Genomic DNA, 21,785 nt, shown 5'->3' with positions numbered 1-21,785 from the left:
TTTTCTATATTATTATCAATATGTTGTGCATAAAAGACTACACATAGCACTCTTTCGGTAAAAATGTAACAATATAGAAGATATAGCACACGCACATCTGAACGCTGCCACCTACATCTTCAATAAAGGACTTGGAGAATTGGGAGGCACAACTAAAAACATGCAAGAAGATAGACACCGTAATCCAAGCAAACATTTGGGCCTCACATAATATAGTAACTGCTTGATTTTGGAAGGATCATACACTAACCATCCTGTATTCTCCTTAATTGACTCATTAGCATTAAGCACAAACGTTGGTAGAAGCATTCCCTGTGTCCATAGCTAATGGCTTATAGAAGGCTATAGTAATGTCCTGAAGTAGCGCGGTAGGTGATTCGAATGCATTAAAAGTATTAAAAAGCATCTGAAACCCCTTTAAAGCACATAGATGGATTTGTTTCCATTCTTTCAGTACTTCAGCATTGCTATCAACCATAGTAATTTCAAGCAGCTGCTTCTCGAACCTTTCTAGTTTGTTCCGTATGTATGCAATAGAATCTTCAATATTTGCCTCTGGATTCGCTTTCAAGTACAATGGCACCATGTTCAGTTTCCCATCTTTCATCTCTTTCTGAAATAATTTTGAATCAGTTTAAAAACAAAAATAATAAGATAAATAGACATGGAAATTATGGTGATGGAGTAGTATAACCTCATAGCTTTGAATATCATTCAGTAAGCGAGTTGAGAGCATTAACAATTTGGTAATTTTGCTATAACGGGTTCCCGAAGAGCTCTGTGGGTGTTTTGGACTTGCAAGATAGCATGCGGGGAGAAACATTGCTTGTATAGCTATGGAGAGCGTCCCTACTCGAAGGTATTCATCAATTGATGGTGCTTGTTTGATTCTACTCCACTCAGATTCCGTCAACCACACATCAAATGCTTCTCGCCACTTTTTCATATATGACAATAGATTTGAACTTGCTCAAACTAAAGATACTAACATGAAAGCATGCACATCGATTTTTAAATGATGGACATGAGAAACTTACGAAATCTTGAAGAAGTGTTTTCATATCATGACCTTGTTGATTGAAAATCTTCAATGCAATATCACATACGAGGTCATCAAGAGTCGCAAAAATAACTTTACTATGCCCAGATAAGCCTTCTCCTTCCCACCTGTAACCATTCAATTAATTAGGAATATTAAAAAATAACAATGTGCAAATTTTTCAACCTTCATGCAACAACTAATTAGTACCTTTGGACTGCTTCGGTGAGGCATTGTAATTCATCCAATGAACCGTGCTCATCAAAAAAATCATCTGCAACTGTAACTAAGATTGCACTTTTAGCCATAATTTTCCGCACCTCCGAGTCTAAGGGAAGGGAAATGGGAGTAGCAGCAACGAAGTAACAATATGATGTGTTTTCTCGTCCAAAGCCCATGTTGGCAAGGCCTGTATCTTTGGACCACCTAGTGTGATGTATTGATATTATATAGTAAAAAATCAATTAAATAAGTAAACAAAGTGAAAGAGGAAAAAAAATACCATAGCATTCTGTCAAGTAGCACACATTACTTTTCTTCTAAAAAGAAAGAGGACAGGAAAAGAAAGTGCATTCATTACTTCGCTTAGAAAGGAGGAAGGCCATATAATTTGCTTTTATCTTGAGAACTACCTCTTTAGCTCTTCGAGTTCAGTCTTGTAGACTGATTGGCGAGTCATGAAATTTTTTATGGCAAGCTTGATAATGTCGTCCGGGCATGTTAGCCTGCAGGTTTAAATAAAACATTTGATGTCACCAACCATAGTGTTTATATGTCCCTAGTACTTAGTCGGTTTGTGCCGTACCTGCAAGAGGATGACTTTCCAATCCAAATATTGTAGCCTTTAGTTCTTTCTATGTATGTTTGGTGCTCCATATGATCCATCCGTGCTAACCACAGATGCTTCAACTCGTGCTCAATCTGATTTGGCATATAAACATTAAAAATTACCAAATGGAAGTACTAGTTGTTGAAACTGCAAACATACGACATGAATCACATGATGTCAAGATGGCAAATATTTACTTCAGCGATTTACATGAACTAGATTGTCAGCCAAGCATATATTTTAACATCTAGGGATATTTAGCACTTCTTGCCTTTAGCAACTCCAGATAGATCTTGTAAATTTGTTGAAAGAGTAATGTCATGCTTTTGCGACCACTAATATAAAAATTTTCTTGACGTTGATGTGGCATGATAGACTTGGCATGCATAATTCACAAGAAGATGGTCACTTGAGCCATGTAATGCCAAGTCAGTGCCTCATTGGTTAGAGACACTTCGGTGTGGCAGAAAGAGGACTAGTAGTGCAAGCTATTCATAACTTGGTAGGTACCATATAACTATTCAGATAACGTAAAAAAAAGAAATAGTTGTTCAGTTACCTCCTTCTGGAGATCAGAAAGAGCCAAAGGTTGGTCTTTCATATCTTCGCCCGGCAATCCCTTTTGCAATATTTTCTTGGAGAAAGTTTTGGCATTTTCGAGTTCTGGTTCCTCTAGAAACATCAAATGTGTGGCTCTGTAGACAGCATACATAGCTCCTAAGAAGTCTTGGTAGTTCTCTTCTATGTGCAGGAGCATTTGCGGGTCACGCAAAAACCGGCAACACCTCTCTATGACATCAAAAGCAATCAATCACTTTTCTCTCCATGGAAGAGCAATGATGTGTATATTTATCTAGATGTTTGTGTATGCATATATATTATATAGATACATATGTAGAATCCTTACCTGGGGATATTCGATGGCCGTGCTTTCTTAGGAGTTGAAAGGCTAAAAAATCCTTGAATATTTGGAGATCGTGCATGCTAGATGGTTGCTGTTGCTGGTGGTCCAAACCGAGAACGATTGGCACTGCGGTGTGAACGGGGTTCCGTCTGAGTTGTCTTGGTTGGTGTTGGTTGCGCTCCACCTTCCGCCAAGAAACCTGCAAACAAGCCTTGCACCACCACCAGGGTGGTGATGGCCCTCCGACGGTCAAGTCAGAGGGGATTGGAGGAGGAGGAGAGGTGATAATCGCAAGTAAGAGAGTGCTCTGGGAGATATTGCTCACCTCCCCCCCTTTCTCCCCCCAGCCGCATATATACCTGGCTGGGGGGTCTCTCAGGGGGGTTCGTTATCGTGGGGCACGATGGTGTGGCCACTGACATGGCCGTTACAGGGCGTCGTGGAGCAGCACCGGGTACGGCCACGTCAGGGCATAGTGGGGCTCCGCTTTGTACGGCTGATGCAGGAGATCGTGGAGCAGCATCGGATACAGCCGTTGCAGGGAGTAGTGGAGCAGGAGGCCGCGGCGTGCCTCTGGGGAATAGCCTGTCGTTATCAAGAGATCTCCGACTCGGGGTCGGAGCGCTGGATCAAGGGGCAGCCGACTCGGGGTCGGGCTGCGGAACCGAGGACGTCCGACTCGGGGTCGGATTGCTGGATCAAAGGGCAGCCGACTCGGGGTCGGGCTGCGGAGCCGAGGATGTCCGACTCGGGGTCGGATTGCTGGATCAAAGGGCAGCCGTAGTCTTCCTGGGCGCGCGTGCCGGTCACGTGGGGCATGGCGGCTTATTTCCCCCGTATTAGTAGCCCCCCACTTCCGAGCCTGGAACCAGAAGGGGAACAGGTGAAGGGAGTGATGTTTCGAGATTGCCGCCGTTCCTCGGAGAGGCGCGCGCGCTTCGAGCTCCCCGCCCTTTTTATGGCGTATGGCGGTTATTGCCGACCTGGCAGTCTGAGGATTTCGGCGGACATCCTTCCTTAATGGTGTCGATTCGCCTTTGGGGCGCGAGCGACCCTTCGGCAGCCAGGCGTCCTCTGGCGTCATCGAGGCGTCACTTGCCTTTCCGCCTATTTAATCGGGGGCCTTTCCCCGTCCGTCTTCTTCTTTACAGATATTTTCAAGTTTCCCCTTTGCGCAGCTGTTGCTGCCGTCGGACTGTTCACTTGTTTCTTCATCTCGCCTTCGTCCTTCTTTTTCTTTTAACTCTCGGTAGCGTCTTGCTGACTCCTGGCTCCCGAAATTCTTCCGGCGCTAGGCCAGACATCCGAGGGTTAGGCCTCAGGAAACTCTTCCGGCGCTAAGCCAGGCATCCGAGGGTTGGACCTCAGGAAATTCTTCCGGCGCTAAGCCAGGCATCCGAGGGTTAGGCCTCAGGAAATTCTTCCAGCGCTAAGCCAGGCATCCGAGGGTTAGGCCTCAGGAAATTCTTCCGGCGCTAAGCCAGGCATCCGAGGGTTAGGCCTCAGGAAACTCTTCCGGCGCTAAGCCAGGCATCCGAGGGTTAGGCCTCAGGAAATTCTTCCGGCGCTAAGCCGGGCATCCGAGGGTTAGGCCTCAGGAAATTCCACTCGTTGGTCGACCAAGGCTGGCGCATGCCGAGGCAACTGGTCGGAGCTTCAGGCTAGTCTGCTCCCGGGATGGTCATCGGGTTAGCCTGGCATCCGAGGGCCGAGCCTCGGGACCTTCCACTCGTTGGTCGGCCAAGGCTGGCGCGAGCCGAGGCGACTGGTCGGGGCTTCAGGCTAGTCTGCTCCCGGGATGATCGTCGGGTTAGCCTGGCATCCGAGGGCCGTCAAGCCTCAGGAAATTCTTCTCGTTGGTCGGCCAAGGCTGGCGCAAGCCGAGGCGACCGGTCGGGGCTTCAGGCTAGTCTGCTCCCGGAATGATCGTCGGGTTAGCCTGGCATCCGAGGGCCGTCAAGCCTCAGGAAATTCCGCTCGTTGGTCGGCCAAGGCTGGCGCAAGCCGAGGCGACCGGTCGGGGCTTCAGGCTAGTCTGCTCCCGGGATGATCGTCGGGTTAGCCTGGCATCCGAGGGTTGTCAAGCCTCAGAAAATTCCACTCGTTGGTCGGCCAAGGCTGGCGCGAGCCGAGGCGACCGGTCGGGGCTTCAGGCTAGTCTGCTCCCGGGATGATCGTCGGGTTAGCCTGGCATCCGAGGGCCGAGCCTCGGGACATTCCGCTCGTTGGTCGGCCAAGGCTGGCACAAGCCGAGGCGACCGGTCGGGGCTTCAGGCTAGTCTGCTCCCGGGATGATCGTCGGGTTAGCCTGGCATCCGAGGGCCGAGCCTCGGGACATTCCACTCGTTGGTCGGCCAAGGCTGGCGCAAGCCGAGGCGACCGGTTGGGGCTTCCGGCTAGTCTGCTCCCGGGATGATCATCGGGCTAGCCAGGCATCCGAGGGCCGAGCCTCGGGACATTCCGCTCGTTGGTCGGCCAAGGCTGGCACAAGCCGAGGCGACCGGTCGGGGCTTCAGGCTAGTCTGCTCCCGAGATGGTCATCGGGTTAGCCTGGCATCCGAGGGCCGAGCCTCGGGACCTTCCACTCGTTGGTCGGCCAAGGCTGGCGCGAGCCGAGGCAACCGGTTGGGGCTTCCGGCTAGTCTGCTCCCGGGATGATCATCGGGCTAGCCAGGCATCCGAGGGCCGAGCCTCGGGACATTCCACTCGTTGGTCGGCCAAGGCTGGCGCAAGCCGAGGCGACCGGTTGGGGCTTCCGGCTAGTCTGCTCCCGGGATGATCATCGGGCTAGCCAGGCATCCGAGGGCCGAGCCTCGGGACATTCCACTCGTTGGTCGGCCAAGGCTGGCGCAAGCCGAGGCGACCGGTTGGGGCTTCCGGCTAGTCTGCTCCCGGGATGATCATCGGGCTAGCCAGGCATCCGAGGGCCAAGCCTCGGAAAATTCCGCTCGCTGGTCGTGCGCTTGTCGCTCGCTGCCCGACGGGGTTTCTCCGTGGCCAGCCGCGATCATGTTTCTCCTTTTCTCTAAGCGTTGCCTGGGGGAACACGAGAAGGGCATTAAACGCTAATTAATGCGTTACCTGGGAAATCGGATCGCCAGCTGCTGCTTGCGAGGAGTGTTAGTTGAGCGGCCGCGATACGCGGGTTCTTCGAGGAGGATACGGCCTGGGCGCGAGCGGAGATATGTGGACCTAGGGGTACATGACACCCGGATTGTCCAAGTTCTACTGCCCACTTCACCAGCCGTCCCGCATTCTCAGGATTGCTGAGGATCTGCCGCAGTGGTTGATCGGTCAAAAGGGTGACAGAATGAGCCTGGAAATAGGGGCGAAGCCTCCTGGTCGCAGTCAGCAGCGCGAAGGTGATCTTTTCAGCCTTCGTGTACCGCGTCTCGGCATCCCGGAGGACTCGGCTGGTGTAGTACACGGGCTTCTGAAGTTTTGCCTCTTTCCGAACCAGTACTGCGCTGACTGCGGTTGGGGAGACCGCCAGGTAAAGGTAGAGCATCTCCCCCTCTTGCGGCTTGGACAGCAGGGGAGGAGACGCCATGTACTCCTTGAGCTGGTCGAACGCCACTTGACATTCAGCCGTCCAGAGGAAGTCTTTCGGGCGCTTCAACACCTTGAAGAACGGTTGGCAGCGTTCGGCCGATTTTGCCACAAATCGTCCGAGCGCGGCGACCCTCCCAGCGAGCTCCTGAACCTCCTTCACTTTGGTCGGAGGGGACATATCTTGGATGGCCTTGATTTTGTCCGGGTTGGCCTCGATCCCCCGCTGGTTGACAATGAAGCCGAGGAACCTCCCGGCCGAAGCACCAAAGGCGCACTTCGCTGGGTTTAGCTTCATACGAAACTTCCGCAAGGTGGCGAAGGTCTCCTCCAGATCCGCAATGTGCTGATCCGCATGGCGGCTCTTTACCAGCATATCGTCCACGTACACCTCCATGTTTCGGCCGATCTGCTCCTTGAAGATTTTATTGACGAGGCGCTGGTAAGTAGCGCCAGCGTTCTTCAGACCGAAGGGCATTACCTTGTAACAGTACAGCCCCCTGTCTGTTATGAAGGCCGTTTTCTCCTCGTCCTGTGGAGCCATCATTATTTGGTTGTAGCCGGAGAAGGCGTCCATGAAAGACAGCAGCTGATATCCGGAAGTCGCGTCGACCAGTTGGTCTATTCGCGGAAGCGGAAAGCTATCCTTGGGGCACGCCTTGTTCAGGTCGGTGTAGTCGACGCACATCCTCCACTTTCCGCTCGCCTTCCGGACAAGTACGACGTTTGCCAGCCACTCGGGGTAGCTCACTTCCCTTATGAAACCTGCCTCCAAGAGTTTGTCTACCTCCTGGTCGACCACCCGGATCCGATCCGGGGCACAGTGTCTCTTCTTTTGCTTTACTGGTCGGTGGGTCGGGTCGACGTTGAGGGCGTGAGAAATGACCTCCGGGTCGATCCCAGGTACATCGGCCGCCGACCAGGCAAACACATCAGCATTGGCTCGGAGGAATTCCACTAACCAGAGCCGAGCTTCCAAGTCGAGGTTGGCACCGACCCAGACCGTGCGGTCCGGGCGGCCTTCTTTGAGGGGAACTTCGATTACGCCCTCGGCCGGCTCCCCGTGCCGCAAGGCCACTTCGTCTCTGGCGTCAAGGGACTCGACGCTTAGGGCCTCCATGGGCTTCTTCCCTTTGAGAGTTGCTAGGAGACACTGCCGTGCGGTTGGTTGGTCGCCTCGGACCTCTCCAATCCCGGCCGCCGTGGGGAACCGCATGAGCAAATGGTAGGTAGAAACCACCGCGCGAAGGGCGTTCAGTCCGGGTCGTCCGAGGATAGCGTTGTAGGCCGAGGGGACACGGACGACCAAGAACCCGAGTCGCACCGTGGCTTCTGCGGGTGCAACGCCCGCAGTCACAGGCAGCTCAATGACACCTTCGGCCGAGATAGCGTCTCCAGTGAATCCTATGAGGGGGGTGGATGTTTTGTGCAACAATTGTCGGGACAAGCTCATCTTTTGGAAGGCCTCGTAATACAAAATATCAGCTGAGCTTCCACTATCTACAAGAACACGCCTTACATCATAGTTCACCATAGTGAGAGAGATCACCATGGCGTCATCGTGGGGAGTCTGAACCCCCTTTACATCTTCATCACAAAAAGCGATTACATTTCCGACCCGCTGCCTCTTCGCGACGGCCACTCCTGATGCTTCCGCCGAGCCCCCTGCGTTCCTCACGGGCCGAGAGCAGCCCCCAGTGATGGTGTGGATCACTCCCGCAACGGGTCGATTCTGCTCCCGAGGCTCCTGAGGGGCCGGGTCGGCCGGACGCGGGTCTGCCGGGGGACGTCGGTCGTTTACATATCGACCGGGACGCCCTCGGCGAATGAGAGCCTCGATCTCGTCCCGAAGCTGGAAGCAGTCTTCGGTATCGTGGCCGTGGTCTCGGTGGTACTCACAGTACGCCCGAGAAGGCCTCCTCCCAGGGATCTTCTTCATCTGCCTCGGGACCGGGAGGTCCTCCCGTCCCTTGACCTCCATGAGGATCTGGGCCCGGGGGGCCAGGAGTGGGGTGTACCGGTTGAAGCGTCGGTGCGGAGAACGAGGGCGTGTGGCGCCGTGGTTCCTTGCTGGTGACGGGCTTCTGCGCCGGCGTTGAGGCGTCGGGCTCCTCCTCTGGGGTGCCTCTTTTCGCCTTTTCTTTCCGGGCTTTAGAGGGGCCTCGGCGGCCTCCTTGTTCCGGTGGGAGGCTGCCTCCTCGGCGTCTGCATACTGGTTTGCCCGAGATAACAGCTCCGGGAAGCTCCGCGGCAGGCGTTTGTCCAGGGAGAAGGTGAGTCTGCCCTTCCGGAAGCCACGCTTCAGGGCTGAGAGAGCCACTTCCTGGCTCAGGTTCCGGACCTCCAGTGTAGCCTTGTTGAAGCGGGTGAGATAATCCCGCAGGCTTTCTCCCTCGTTTTGCCGGACATCAAAGAGGGAGTCGGAGACCAGTCGCCGCCTGCTACTGACGGCGAAATGGCTGATGAAGAAGCGGGTGAACTGGTCGAAGGACTGGATGGAGTTAGCCTCCAGGCCGGCGAACCATGCCCTTGCCGGGCCACGGAGGGTCGCCGGGAAGGCCTTGCAGAGGAGCGGATCCGATGCTCCATGGAGGAGCATAAGAGTCCTAAAACTCTCCACGTGGTCCCGCGGGTCCGCCGCCCCGTCGTAGGGTTCGATCGCCGGCATTTTGAACCCCGGCGGGTTCGGGGTCCGCAGGATCCTCGAGGCAAGCGCCGGCTGGGAGGAGATCTCCAAGTCAGCGAAGGGATCTTTGGAGTGGCCCTTCAGGACCTGGAGTTGTCTGTGGAGATCGTCCACCCGCCGGTCCAGGGAGCGCGACCGGTGGGTGGGGGACAAGGAGCGGCGCGAGGGGGACCGACTGGAGTGCGGGCCCCTCGAGGACTGGGGTGTCTGAGAACGCGCCCGGGTCCGCCTCTTGTACCCCGCACAGCTCCGATGAGAAGGTCCTGGCAGAATGGACCGCACTCGAGAATCCTCCTCGCGCCGGCGCTCCTCTCCATGGGAGAGGAAGGAGCGCGGGTTGTGAGGAAGAGGCGAGTGCTCGGGGGGCAGCGGCTCCTGAGCCCGTTGCGGCACCCGAGAGATCACACCCTGCAGATTCTGCACTGCCTCCGCGAGGGTGCGAACCTGCTGGGCTAGCTGGTCGAACTGAGCAGCTTCGACCGTCTGAATGGGAGAAGGGGCGGTGGAATGCTGCTGAGAGTGCGTTGGGGACGCAGCAGCCTCTCGGCCGGAGGCGCGAGAGGCTCCGCGACCGGAAGCATTGGAAGCTCCACGACCACCTCGCCGTGCCATTACGATCGTTCTAAGATTCGGCCCTTCCTCTAGCGCCAACTGTTGCTGGTGGTCCAAACCGAGAACGATTGGCACTGCGGTGTGAACGGGGTTCCGTCTGAGTTGTCTTGGTTGGTGTTGGTTGCGCTCCACCTTCCGCCAAGAAACCTGCAAACAAGCCTTGCACCACCACCAGGGTGGTGATGGCCCTCCGACGGTCAAGTCAGAGGGGATTGGAGGAGGAGGAGAGGTGATAATCGCAAGTAAGAGAGTGCTCTGGGAGATATTGCTCACCTCCCCCCCTTTCTCCCCCCAGCCGCATATATACCTGGCTGGGGGGTCTCTCAGGGGGGTTCGTTATCGTGGGGCACGATGGTGTGGCCACTGACATGGCCGTTACAGGGCGTCGTGGAGCAGCACCGGGTACGGCCACGTCAGGGCATAGTGGGGCTCCGCTTTGTACGGCTGATGCAGGAGATCGTGGAGCAGCATCGGATACAGCCGTTGCAGGGAGTAGTGGAGCAGGAGGCCGCGGCGTGCCTCTGGGGAATAGCCTGTCGTTATCAAGAGATCTCCGACTCGGGGTCGGAGCGCTGGATCAAGGGGCAGCCGACTCGGGGTCGGGCTGCGGAACCGAGGACGTCCGACTCGGGGTCGGATTGCTGGATCAAAGGGCAGCCGACTCGGGGTCGGGCTGCGGAGCCGAGGATGTCCGACTCGGGGTCGGATTGCTGGATCAAAGGGCAGCCGTAGTCTTCCTGGGCGCGCGTGCCGGTCACGTGGGGCATGGCGGCTTATTTCCCCCGTAACAGTTGCTGCTCCTCCGTACCCCAATTCCTACAAAACAACCCAGGACAAGGAGCTTACAAGGTTGCTCAAGATGCCAAAAAAAGTCATAAGGGTCAAATTTAAGGTGGATCGATCTCAACCCCTTAGACTAGTCGATGATGATGCACGCGAACGAACACAACAACAAAAATAGGCTATCCCGACTCTTATGGGCCGATGCTTCTTATGATGATGCACGTGAAGGAATACTACAACAAAAATAGGCTATCCCGACTTTTATGGGCCGATGCACCAAAGAAGCATCGGCAATTTTATGAGTGCGCCAAAATTTGCCGAGGCTTTTGAGTAGCATCGGTGGAGATGAAACTAAGATAATGCTAATTAGCGAAAACCAAATTTATAAGACGAAGCTTCTAAGCATCGTTGGAGGCCAAAGAGTAATAGAGTACACGACGCTTAAAAGCGTCGTTGGAAACCAATATACTAACCACTCTGCTTAACACTAATTTTTTCCTAAACATATTAAATGGTAACTTAAGACGACACTTTTAAGCATCGTCGAAGACCAAGCCATCCCCTTGGGCCAAACAACACTTAAAACCGTCATTGGATATCACCCCACTTCCCAACAAAATCCCCACCCTTCCCCTCCTGAACAAAATCTCCAACACTTTTAAGATCCTCCCCTCAACCCAACTCTCACCACCTCTGAGTCCAGATTGGGGTTTGCCCTTTTTGATTCGCAGAGGAAGGGGAAGCTTCCATGAGAAGCTCCACAGCGGTGGCGCCCTTGCGTGGGCGTGGAGGATGCGGATCGTGTACGAGGTCACCGGCGCCGTGGAGTACCTCCATGAGGGGTCCGGCAAGCTCCTGATCGTCCATGGCGACATCACAGCACCGAACATCCTCCTCGACGGCCAGCTTGACCCGAAGCTCTACGACTTCGGGTCGGCCTGGGTCGGGTTCTCATCGACGGTCCGGTCGGCTGCGATGGATAAGGCTGCCACCCCCTCCCGATCCCTAGAGCGAAGAGAAAAGCTGGAGAAGGTCAACGCCATGGTGGTGATCGACAAGCTTCTTCGCGGTCCCACCGAACTCAAACACAATCGCGGCCTCCCTTGCCCTCTGTTGTATCTCCCTCTCCATCTTTTCCTCTCCCTCAACCTTCCTCTCGAATGCCCCCATCATCGCATGCACTAGGATCTTGATTTGCAGAACCTGACCCCCGACCAACAGTCCGACTCCTATTCCCACAACCTACTCCGGTGCCTAGTTCGCTGCTGACGCCACCTAGAGGGATGGCCACCCTTGCCCCTCTAGCATCGCCGCTAGCTCGACCGCCTTCTCAATGCATCCGTCCTTTACATCGTGAAAGGAAAGAGGCTTTGGGACGCGACAAAGAGGGGGCCCATTGCTAAGTCAAGTAGACTGAGGGTCTAGCACAGGCGGGTGATGTTTCATAGGGTGGTATCAAAGCTGCAATAGAGGCTTGGCGGTGGATGAAGACAGCGGAAGGGTGGTTAGGAGAGGCAGTGGAGATTATGTTACAGAAGAGCTAGGAGCAAGCTTCCCGGGTTCGAACGCCCTAATTTCTTTATCTCATTTCGATTAGATCTTTCTCTTCTCCCTTTCTCTTTTTTTTGTTAATTCAAATTTGTTTCTTTCCTTTGGATTTTACATTTTGGTTTCTAGATTGCTGATTGTGGATCTTGGACAAGAGCGGGAAGCCCCTTCTTTACCTAGTGTTCATCGATTTTCACCGGAATGGCCCAAACCCCAAACCTCTCCCACAATCCGTAGTTCAAGTGTGTAGTATCTTTTTGTCTTGTGATTAATTTGATGTTTCTTCTTATAATTTCACCAATAAGTTGAAGGAAATGGAGAGCATGGACAGTGATTCAGAATAGAGGCCTCCTCCCCTGCCTCTTCCTCTTCTTCCTCGCCTTCAAACGATCAGGGACCGCCTCTGGAAGCCGTCCTGAAGGCCTCTAGCGTTAGGATTTCTAAATAATTTTTTTTTCAAAAACAATAATTATGCCGACGCTTATAAGCATCGGCCTATCTTCGGTTTCCGCCGATACTGTGGAATGCAAAATGGGCCAACGCTTATAAGCGTCGGCATAGCTTCTGTTTTTTGCCGATGCTTTTCCAAAGCTTCGGCACATAAAAATTTTATCCCTACCTACACGACGCTTTTGCGACGCTTTTGAAAGCATCGGTGCCAAAATTACCGATGCTTATAAGTGCCGGTAGAGGCTCTAAAAAATATCGGAAAAGCCTATTTTTTCTGTAGTGGAACCTGTTGCACATTCCCTAACAAAGGATGAAACTATGAATGAGACAAACAAGTCATGTAGGTCCGAGGAATCTTCAATTCTACTTCAAAAGAAGCAAGGCTAGGTACACAGTTAAACCTTCAAGGATCTATCCAACCCATGTTTCCAGCTACCCGAAATGACTGCATTTGCAATAAAGCTTAGAAGAGTACTTAAAGTTCACCCCTGCCTAAAAAATATCAAACCTGCCACCACCTATACCATTCCCACCCAGCCTCACCCCACCGAGAGCAGAGCCTAGATCAAAAAGGATGGATCAAGGGCTTATACTATTCAAAATCGAACATCTGTCTCTCACCCAAAATTTTTTTGGATGAGCCATGATTGTATTTGGTGATGGTTGTGATAACAGTTTGGTGGTGGTCGGTAGAGACATAAAAGAGATGGCCGCAGCGGATGGTAATGGCCTACAGTGGCGAGAAGAATGGTGCTATAATAGCCGGCAAATAGCAATTCGTCTGCTTGCGATTGTAACAAGAAGCAATGATGGTTATCACAAGTAGTTTTACTTTTCGAAACTTTTAAAAATCAAAATTTTCTGGTTTTACAATTTTCAACAAATGAGAAATAGTTTTCCAATAATTGAAAATAAAAATGAGGTTACAAAATACCACTCCTGTCTTGGATTTTGTGTTAAAAAAGAAAACCCAAAACTTCAAAATTTATATCATCCAAAACTAAGAAAACCTTAAATCGATCATTGTACCAAAGAGATTTTATATTGTTAATGAATAATGATACTTGCCTTTAACAACTGAACATAGATGGTGAATTCTCAACTAATCATCCTCGTGAACAAAATTTACTTGAAAAAGGTTACTCCGGTTTATGTTTGACTAAAACTAAACATAGTTTATAAGGAGGATGCATGATTGGAGGCAGAACATACTATATGATAGTGAGGTAAGGAAGTTGGAAGAATAAGGTTTTGATGGGACCAAATGACCTCACCCACCCCATCGCCCGATAGTTGGGAGGTTTCTATCAAATGAACACTATCACAACAAAATTCCTCCCTCCGGAGCCACTCGAATATATTAAAATAGAGGAACTTATGACTAAGACATGAGTGGCCCCTATAAGACTGGCAAGTAATCTTTTGTCACCATTATATTGATTCTCATAATTTTTACGGTTGGGAGAGCTCCCTTGGTGCCTAAGACTAAGGAAAGGCTAAGAGGGAGATCCAAATCCATCTGGAAGTCGTCGAGGTTTCACTGTATACACCCGAACCCTTCTAACATAAACAGACCCTTTTATTCGAAAGTTTACAAAAAGACCCTTTTACTGCACCGTAGAATTGCTGAAATATAAGTTTGAAACCCTCCTTGTAATGTTACAACTGAAGGGACCAGTATTCAATCATTCAACACTATTGATATGCATCGAGTCGGGCAAATGAGCGTCCTGACGCCCCTCCTCAGACTATAACAATCTCCCACATTGTGCATATCCTATTATATTTTAATAGGAATACTTGGTGATCGTTAGTGTCAATCACCAAGGAAAAATTTTGTGCATCAGGGTCCTCAAAACATAATATAAAAATTTTGTGCATCAGGGTCCTCAAATGCTATAGCATTTGAGGAAAATAGTATAAAAACTATGAACAAGCCTTGGTTGTGATAAGTTGATGAAATTCAAAAAAAAAAAAAAAAAAGCGAAGTTGATAAAAGGTGACCTAAAAATTAAAAAATCTTCAATTAAGCAAAAAGAGAGGCTAAACTTGTAATCTTACAAATAAATGTGATCCATCGCATCTCCTATTTCCTTGGTGAAATGTTCACCACATCCTAGTTGCATCAAATGGTCCATCAGACACAGCTTTATGAGATCTTGGTCCACAGGGTATGCGGGAGGAACTGTGTCCCATGCCAAATTGTAAAGAGTCACCCTCTTCCGTGTAGAGACAAAGCAAATACCATCTTTCAAATCTATTGCTGCTTTAAAACTCACCTCCATATCCGCATCTTCGGACCATGGCTTCCAAATACTCCTTGCAGTCTTGATCTCCAGTGATCATGAAAGCACAAGCAGTTGCAGACGGGGAATGGAACAAGGACCCATCTTCTCTCTTATGCTTAAGAATATCTTCATGCTTCCCTCGGTAGATTGCTGGCAAGGCCTCGAGGTACAGTGGAAGTGGAAGATGGTGACCCCCACAGGATGTTTCTTCCCTGCAGATGAACTAGGCAGGTATCAGGAATGAAGAATACCCGTTTGAGCAGGTAAATTTGAAGGAAACTTTGTAAATAAGAAAAGAAAATGTTGCCGGAAAGATTTACGTTTTGAAAGTTTTCTCCCTTTCATTGAAGATATCTTCCACGACTCTTGTGTAGCCCTGAGGAAAGACCTTCAAGCCTTTGGCCTTCGCCAGCTCAAGCATGCCCGGGAATACAATGGCAAACCATCGGGGGATGCCACCATGGTGTTTCATAAGCACCTTCTCCATGTTTGCATGAAGAAACTTCAATCCTATTTTTTTTTAAAAAAAAATGGAAAAGTTGGAAGACAAATGTCAAGGCTCTAGTTCAAGATGCGCGCAGCTTAGAAATAAATGAAATACATTTCTATGATCGCATCAAAGAATAGTTCTAAAATCCACGAGCAACTTAGTAGTAGAATAAATGTTCTAATTTAGAATCTTAATTTATGAAGAAACTTTAACACCCCGTACTTTCTTTGATTGGACTTTAATACACAATCATTTGACTATTAGAATTTAATTTTTAGTCCTCCACATACTTGTATGAGATTTACACGTATATTGCACCCCATTTTACTAGTCCATGTACGTAGTTATAATGTTCTTGCATACAGTTATATTATCCCTACACAAACTTATATATATATATATATATATATATATATATATATATATATATATATATATATGGGGATTGATAACCTACTCTCTATTATGGTAGGTTATCAATCTACCCATTTTTTCGTAGATAGAAGATATCCTTACTTTTTATAACTTTTAAAAGTATTTTATGTCTTTTTATAATTCTACATTAACTCACCCTCTCAACCCCCTAATTAATACTCTCTCTCTCTCTCACACACACACACATATATATATGGGGATTGATAATCTACTCTCTGTTGTGGTAGGTTATCAATCTACCCATTTTTTATTGGACAAAAAATATCCTTACTTTTTATAACTCTTAAGGGTATTTTATGTCTTTTTTACAATCCTACATTAACTCACCCTCTCAACCTCCCAATTAATACTCTCTCCCTTTCTCTCTCTCCTGGTGTGTGTGTATATATATATAGGTATGTATATGTATACACATACATATATCTATCTACATACATACATATATCTATCTATATATATACATACATCTATATATATGTATACATACATCTATATATATATATGTACACATATATATATATATATGTATGTATGTATGTATGTATGTATGTATGTTTGTATGTATGTTTATATATATATATATATATATATATATATATATGAGAGAGAGAGGGAGAGAGTATTAATCGGAGGGTTGAGAGAGTGAGTTAATGTGGGATTGTAAAAAGACATAAAATACCTTTAAGAGTTATAAAAAGTAAAAGTATTTTTTGTCCAATAAAAAATAAGTAGATTGATAACCTACCATAGCAGAGAGTAGGTTATAAATCTCCTATATATATATATATACAGTTATTTGTAACTATGCACGTATTAGGATATAAGTATATACAAATTCTAGGGATCGAGGATTAATCATAATTTGAAACTTGAATCAAGTGCTAAAATCCTAGTCAATGGAAAAGTGAAATGATGTGACAGTATTTTCCATTTTATTAGAATAACAAAAATGGGAAACTGAACTAACGGAATTATATAGAGTAAATAAAAAACAATAACATTAGATCCAAATTCAGAAGTTCATTTATTTATTTATTTATTTTTGATAACCAAAGCTCCTACGTGGAGGAGGGGTGACAACTTTTGTGCTTTTTCTGTTGATGGATGTCACTAAGAACCATTGAAGAATGAAAACAACGAAGACGACTAATTAGTTATACCTTCTTCTATATTCATGGAGCCAACGCTCCAGGTCTTTAGCACAATAACACTGGCCAGAGTAGCAGTGAGGTGGTCTATGGTGAGATCAAGCTCTCCCCATGACCCTCCATGGTTCTGGTTGTGGAGCACCCAAATCAAACAATTTGGGAACATAGGACAACTACGGCGTTCAGGATCGGGTATCATGGCTACCCATGCAGTCTCGTAGGCAGACGATGGCAAGAAGGCTCGTACATCTGCGGAGGGGGAGAAAACTTCCTCCTTAACCCTTTCGACGAGGCACTCCAATGACTCCATATCTTACAGAAGCACAAACTGGGAAGAAGTAAATTAAGAGTAGATGCATCTGGATGTCTTGGCTGAATTCCTGGAGGGTGTATTTATAGTGTGATGGGAGGGAGATTGTACGTGTGGCAATCCGAAACGAGCGAGACACGTGCTTGGCGTCATGCACCGCCACGTTGTGCAGGGTATAATTTCTTCCGCAGCCTTCCTTGCCGAAAAGATGGGTTAATATTTACAGTGGGTAAGAGATGTTTTCACAAAATGAAGAAAAAGAAAATGACTAGACCATGAGAACGAAGACCAGTACTACTTGAGGGGACGCACGCATGCCCCCGTTCTCGTGTCTACTCTCCAGTTCATGAGAAAGCTCAGCAGACTACCACTGCAAGCTTGAGGAGAGCCATTCGCAAAACTTGGAAAATCCGGCACCGATGTGCATCCCAAAATATTCTATAACCCTGGCTGTAGGCAGCTTCTGCGATAGGTGGGAAATGACAAATTTCCTTTTTTTTTTCCAGCAACTTTAAGGAAGTAAAAGTCATTTGCAATGTTAAATGTAGGAAACTTCTATAATTTGCTTAGCTGGTTTTCATATTATTATTTTTTAGAGCAAGAGAGACTATGGGACTATATTTATTTATTTATTTAAATTTTTGAGAAGGGAGATTAATTTTAAATTTACTAAATAAAATTTTTCTTTATTGGAAACTATAAATGACAAACAGATCTCCCAGATTTATTTATTTGTTCTTGTCAAATAAATCTATCATGTACCAGATGTTATTTGCTTTCACACAGAAACACTCGTGATTCGCAACCACCGACGGTTTCAAGAATAAAAGAAGCGGGACAACCGGTAACCGACACGTTGCGTGAACCAAAAAGCTCAGCACGTCAAAGAGATTGGTCTTTGGGCCAAGAAAAGTGAGCGGGGGTGAGCGGGTTGATGCTTTGAGATCCGTGCTTCGGTGGGGGATCTTTGGGGCATTTAGACAAACAGTGCTGGTTGGGTGAAATGGCCGAAGCTGGGGGAGGACCGCCGGCGCCGGCGGAGGCGGCGGAGGCTGGGGAGCAGAACAGAACCCTCCCCAGGAACGCGGCTAGGCGGCCTTCGTGGGCGGAGGTGGCGAGAGGAGCGCCGAGGCAGCCGGTGTGGATCAGCCATCGAACTTCCGCTCGCGACCTGGAAGAGTTGCAGAAGAGATATACGGAGGTGGTCGATATAGCGGAGGAGGAACTGGAAGATGTTCGGTCGGAGTGGAGAAGCTCTACAGTCCTTGTGAGGAGTCTGGGGAGGACTGTTCCGGCGGATTGGGTGGTGAAGGAAATCCGGCGAGTCGGGAAGTTGAACTATGACGTCGAATCCTTCCCTCTGGCGGACGGCGTCGTCGCTATAAGATTTGCCAACACAGAGGATCGGGAGGCGGCAATGCGGTCGGGGCCATGGACAGTTGCGGGACAGCTCCTCGCGATGGAGCGGTGGCGTCCGAATTTCTCCATGGGGGCCGGCGGTGTAGGGCGGGTGGTTGTGTGGCTCCGTCTCCCCGGCCTACCGCTTGACTACTGGAAGAAGGAAACAATCTTTAAGGTGGCGGCGAGGGCTGGCAATCCTCTGGGGTTGGATGGCTTCACGGAGGAACGACGGAGGTACGGGTTCGCGAGGGTGAAGGTCGAACTGAGTGTCTCCGCGCCCCTCGTGCCGGGGACTTGGGTGTTGGGGAGATCGGCGGAAGGAGCCTCGAAGTTCTGGCAGGGTTTCGTCTATGAAAACCTGCCAGCCCCATGCTCTAAGTGCGGGCGGGTCGGTCATTGGCCGGCGGTTTGTGAATTCGGGTCTTCGGTGGCGGAGGATACGAAGCCGGCGGAGTCTGAAACGGGCTCTGAGAAGGCAAGCAAGGGGGATGATGCGTCGGCCGACCCCAGGCAAGTTGTGAGAGGGGGAGACCAGCCCCGGGAGGATGGTGCATTTGGCCCTTGGCTTGTGACCAACCGGATAGGGCAGACCCCGTCGGCGTCCAGGAAGAAGGAGAAATCGGGTCCTGGTGCTACGAAGGGGATGACGCCATCGTCGTCGGCCGGCCATGGTCCGAGCAGGACGGAGGAAGGGTCGGCATCAACACTCTCTCCGATTGACCTAGAAGTGTTGCCCAGTAGATACAACCCAAGAGGGGGGGTGAATTGGGTCTTTTAAAAACTTTTATATTGCTTTTGAAACTTTTTGATTAATTATGCTAAGTTGTACAGATGCACAGTGAAAGTTAAACTTAGCAACAGTTTGATGTATAGAACGTGACTTGATTGAATATGCTTGCAACTAAAGGATGCGCGGATAAGAGTTAAGCAAGCAATTTATCTAAGTAAGTAAGTGTGTTAGTTAGACAATGACAAGAAGCATTACAAACACAACAAACATATAGTGGTTCGGTGCACCCCAGCACCTACATCCACTCCCCAAGACCTCTTGGGAATTTCACTATAATCCTACAGATTACAGCCGGTTGTTTTACAAGCTCACAACCCAACTTGTTGTTTTACGAGATCACAACAAACTCGGTCGGTTTTCACAGGCTCACCGACTCGAACCAACCGATTGTTTTCACGGGCTCACAATCCAACCCGGTTGGTTTTCCCCAAAGGCTCACCAACCACAACCTTACAACGTTGGTTTTTCCCTTTGGCTCACCAACAAACCTTAACCCTTTGATTCAATCCCTTGATTGAATCAAGTTACAAGATATTAGAATAAAGGTTTAAAACAAATCAAAGCTTCTTAAACAAGCAAATATAACAATATAAACAATAGAACCCGCAAGAACCCTTTTAGCCGTTGGAAGCGTGGGAGATGATGGTTCTTCCGATGTGGATCGCGTTGGCTTGAATGTGAGCTTTGAATGCCAAACGGGAGAGAGTAGTTGAGCACGAAATCTGTTGGAAAACTTGAAGGCGCTTGATTTCTTCACTTGAATGCACTAACTCCCTTGAACCTCTTTTTCTCTCTTCTCTCTTGAATGATCTTGTATTGGGTTGGTAAGAAGATGTTGAGAAGCACTTAAGAGGTCCCTTTTATAGCCCAAAAAGCAAATATAGCCGTTAGACACAAAAAAGAGACGTTTGAAATTCAAATCAAACCTGAAAAAGTTGTTAGTCGCGTCCCAGGCGCTCCGGGGACGTCTCCGCGCTTTACGGGGACGTCTCCGCTTGTTTGCGCTTTTTGCATGGGGACGACTCCGCTTCTTCGGGGACGACTCCGCGCTCCGGGGACGTCTCCGCGCTTTACGGGGACGTCTCCGCCGTTATATCTCCGAAAAACAAGTCTTCTGGAATTCTCTGAGAGAGTCGACTCCGCTTTTTCAGGGGACGTCTCCGCGCTCCGAGGACGTCTCCGCGCTTTACGGGGACGTCTCCGCCGTTATATCTCCGAAAAACAAGTCTTCTGGAATTCTCTGAGAGAGCCGTCTCCGCTATCTAGGGGACGACTCCGCTGGTCTGCTTTTTACTTGTGGGGACGACTCCGCAGGTACCGGGGACGTCTCCAGACGTGCCAGTTCTTCCTGTTTGTGCCAGAGACGTCTCGGAGACAACCCGGAGACGTCTCGGCTGTCCCTGAACTTTTTCTTTCATCTCAAAAATTCTTCAATAAGTTCTTAAAAATCATGGGAACTTGCCTAGACATTTCTTAACAATATTCTTAATTAACCAACTAAAATCCTCAAATAACTTGTTAAGATAAAGGAAATTATGCTCTAGTGTTTTGTATTCATCAAAATCCATTAGAGGGTCAACAATCTCCCCCTTTTTGATGATGACAAAACTTGGAGTATGTGCAATATAAAATATACTGTGTTCTAGGACTAATGCATAGCTAAGTTGCATGAAGTAGAAAACATAAATATTTAAAACATACTTCATGATAATGCTTTAGATTTAATCAGCTTAACACAATCAACCTATTTCAGTTTAAGCTGAGTTGGTATTCAATATAAAATACAAAGCATTATGAGCATATACTTAGATATTTCTCCCCCTTTTTGACAACATCAAAAAGATAGTGGAACATTAAGCACAAAGATAAGAATACTCAGATATTTCTTTTTCTTATTGTACTCTGATTTGCATGTCAAGTTATTGCAAGAATATGAATCATATAACTCAAGGCAATAATGTTAGAAAAAAATTAATGAGCATAGATCAGAGCCAATTAAGATAATTCCAGAGCAGAACACATCGAATGTGATTTCAAGAAATTTTCTAATTTGATACCACAGATAGTTTTCTAATCAAGTGTAGGTAGAATCTTCCTTAGGTTAATTCAAGAAGTACCACAAATGATATTCAAGGAAAGCACGAATGGAAATCTGACCTCTCTTCAATAATAAGTGGGAAAGCTTGTTCATTTAAGACTTTTTGCCTAATCTATTAAGTATTTTATCAATAGGAGAGCAATTCAATTGATTTTCAGAGTAAAAGATCAAAACTTATATATTTGAAAGACATATCATCCTGTTGGATCATTAATTCTTAATGACTTCAAAGTTCTTTTATGATAATAAGAGCATTGGGGCACAAATACCAAAATATGAATTCATGCAATTTTTGATACATCTTAGAACTCTTTTAAAGACTTTCTTTTATTTCTTTAGAGAATAAGCACAATTTGATACATAAAATAATGAATTGGCACAAAATTGAAGTTCTAAAGAGCAAGCCAATTAGGACTCATTAGTGA

The 21,785-nt window shown here is 48.3% G+C and overlaps 1 protein-coding gene across 1 annotated transcript; it reads right to left on the bottom strand.

Annotated features, from left to right (window-relative positions):
* Nucleotides 1–59: 59 nt before the first annotated feature.
* LOC148715298 (S-linalool synthase-like) lies at nt 60–17,366 on the bottom strand. The gene is made up of 14 exons (XM_089924807.1): nt 16,774–17,366; nt 15,009–15,198; nt 14,680–14,900; nt 14,462–14,585; nt 10,409–10,435; nt 5,395–5,410; nt 2,776–3,154; nt 2,428–2,657; nt 1,845–1,960; nt 1,672–1,764; nt 1,250–1,465; nt 1,038–1,167; nt 695–937; nt 60–613 (listed from the first exon to the last, which is right to left on the bottom strand). Exons 1-14 carry the CDS (start codon nt 17,069–17,071, stop codon nt 284–286), a joined length of 2,613 nt encoding a protein of 870 aa, XP_089780933.1. The 5' UTR covers nt 17,072–17,366; the 3' UTR covers nt 60–283.
* Nucleotides 17,367–21,785: the final 4,419 nt, after the last annotated feature.

The sequence above is a fragment of the Phoenix dactylifera genome, chromosome 1 (assembly GCF_051530095.1).
Source record: "Phoenix dactylifera cultivar Ajwa chromosome 1, Ajwa_hap1_PhDact_Kaust_v1.1, whole genome shotgun sequence".
Taxonomy (NCBI): domain Eukaryota; kingdom Viridiplantae; phylum Streptophyta; class Magnoliopsida; order Arecales; family Arecaceae; genus Phoenix; species Phoenix dactylifera.
The sequence above is the reverse complement of the archived record's forward strand: the minus strand, read 5'-3'. Positions and strand labels throughout refer to the sequence as shown.

Coding starts and splice junctions, on each gene's coding strand:
- LOC148715298 (XM_089924807.1), bottom strand. CDS start 17,071: ATGGAGTCATTGGAGTGCCTCGTCGAAAGGGTTAAGGAGGAAGTTTTC. Junction 10,436..14,461: donor GCGATGGATCACATTTATTT/GTAAGATTACAA, acceptor GTTGTTTTGTAG/GAATTGGGGTACGGAGGAGC. Junction 1,961..2,427: donor TTTCTGATCTCCAGAAGGAG/GTAACTGAACAA, acceptor ATGCCAAATCAG/ATTGAGCACGAGTTGAAGCA.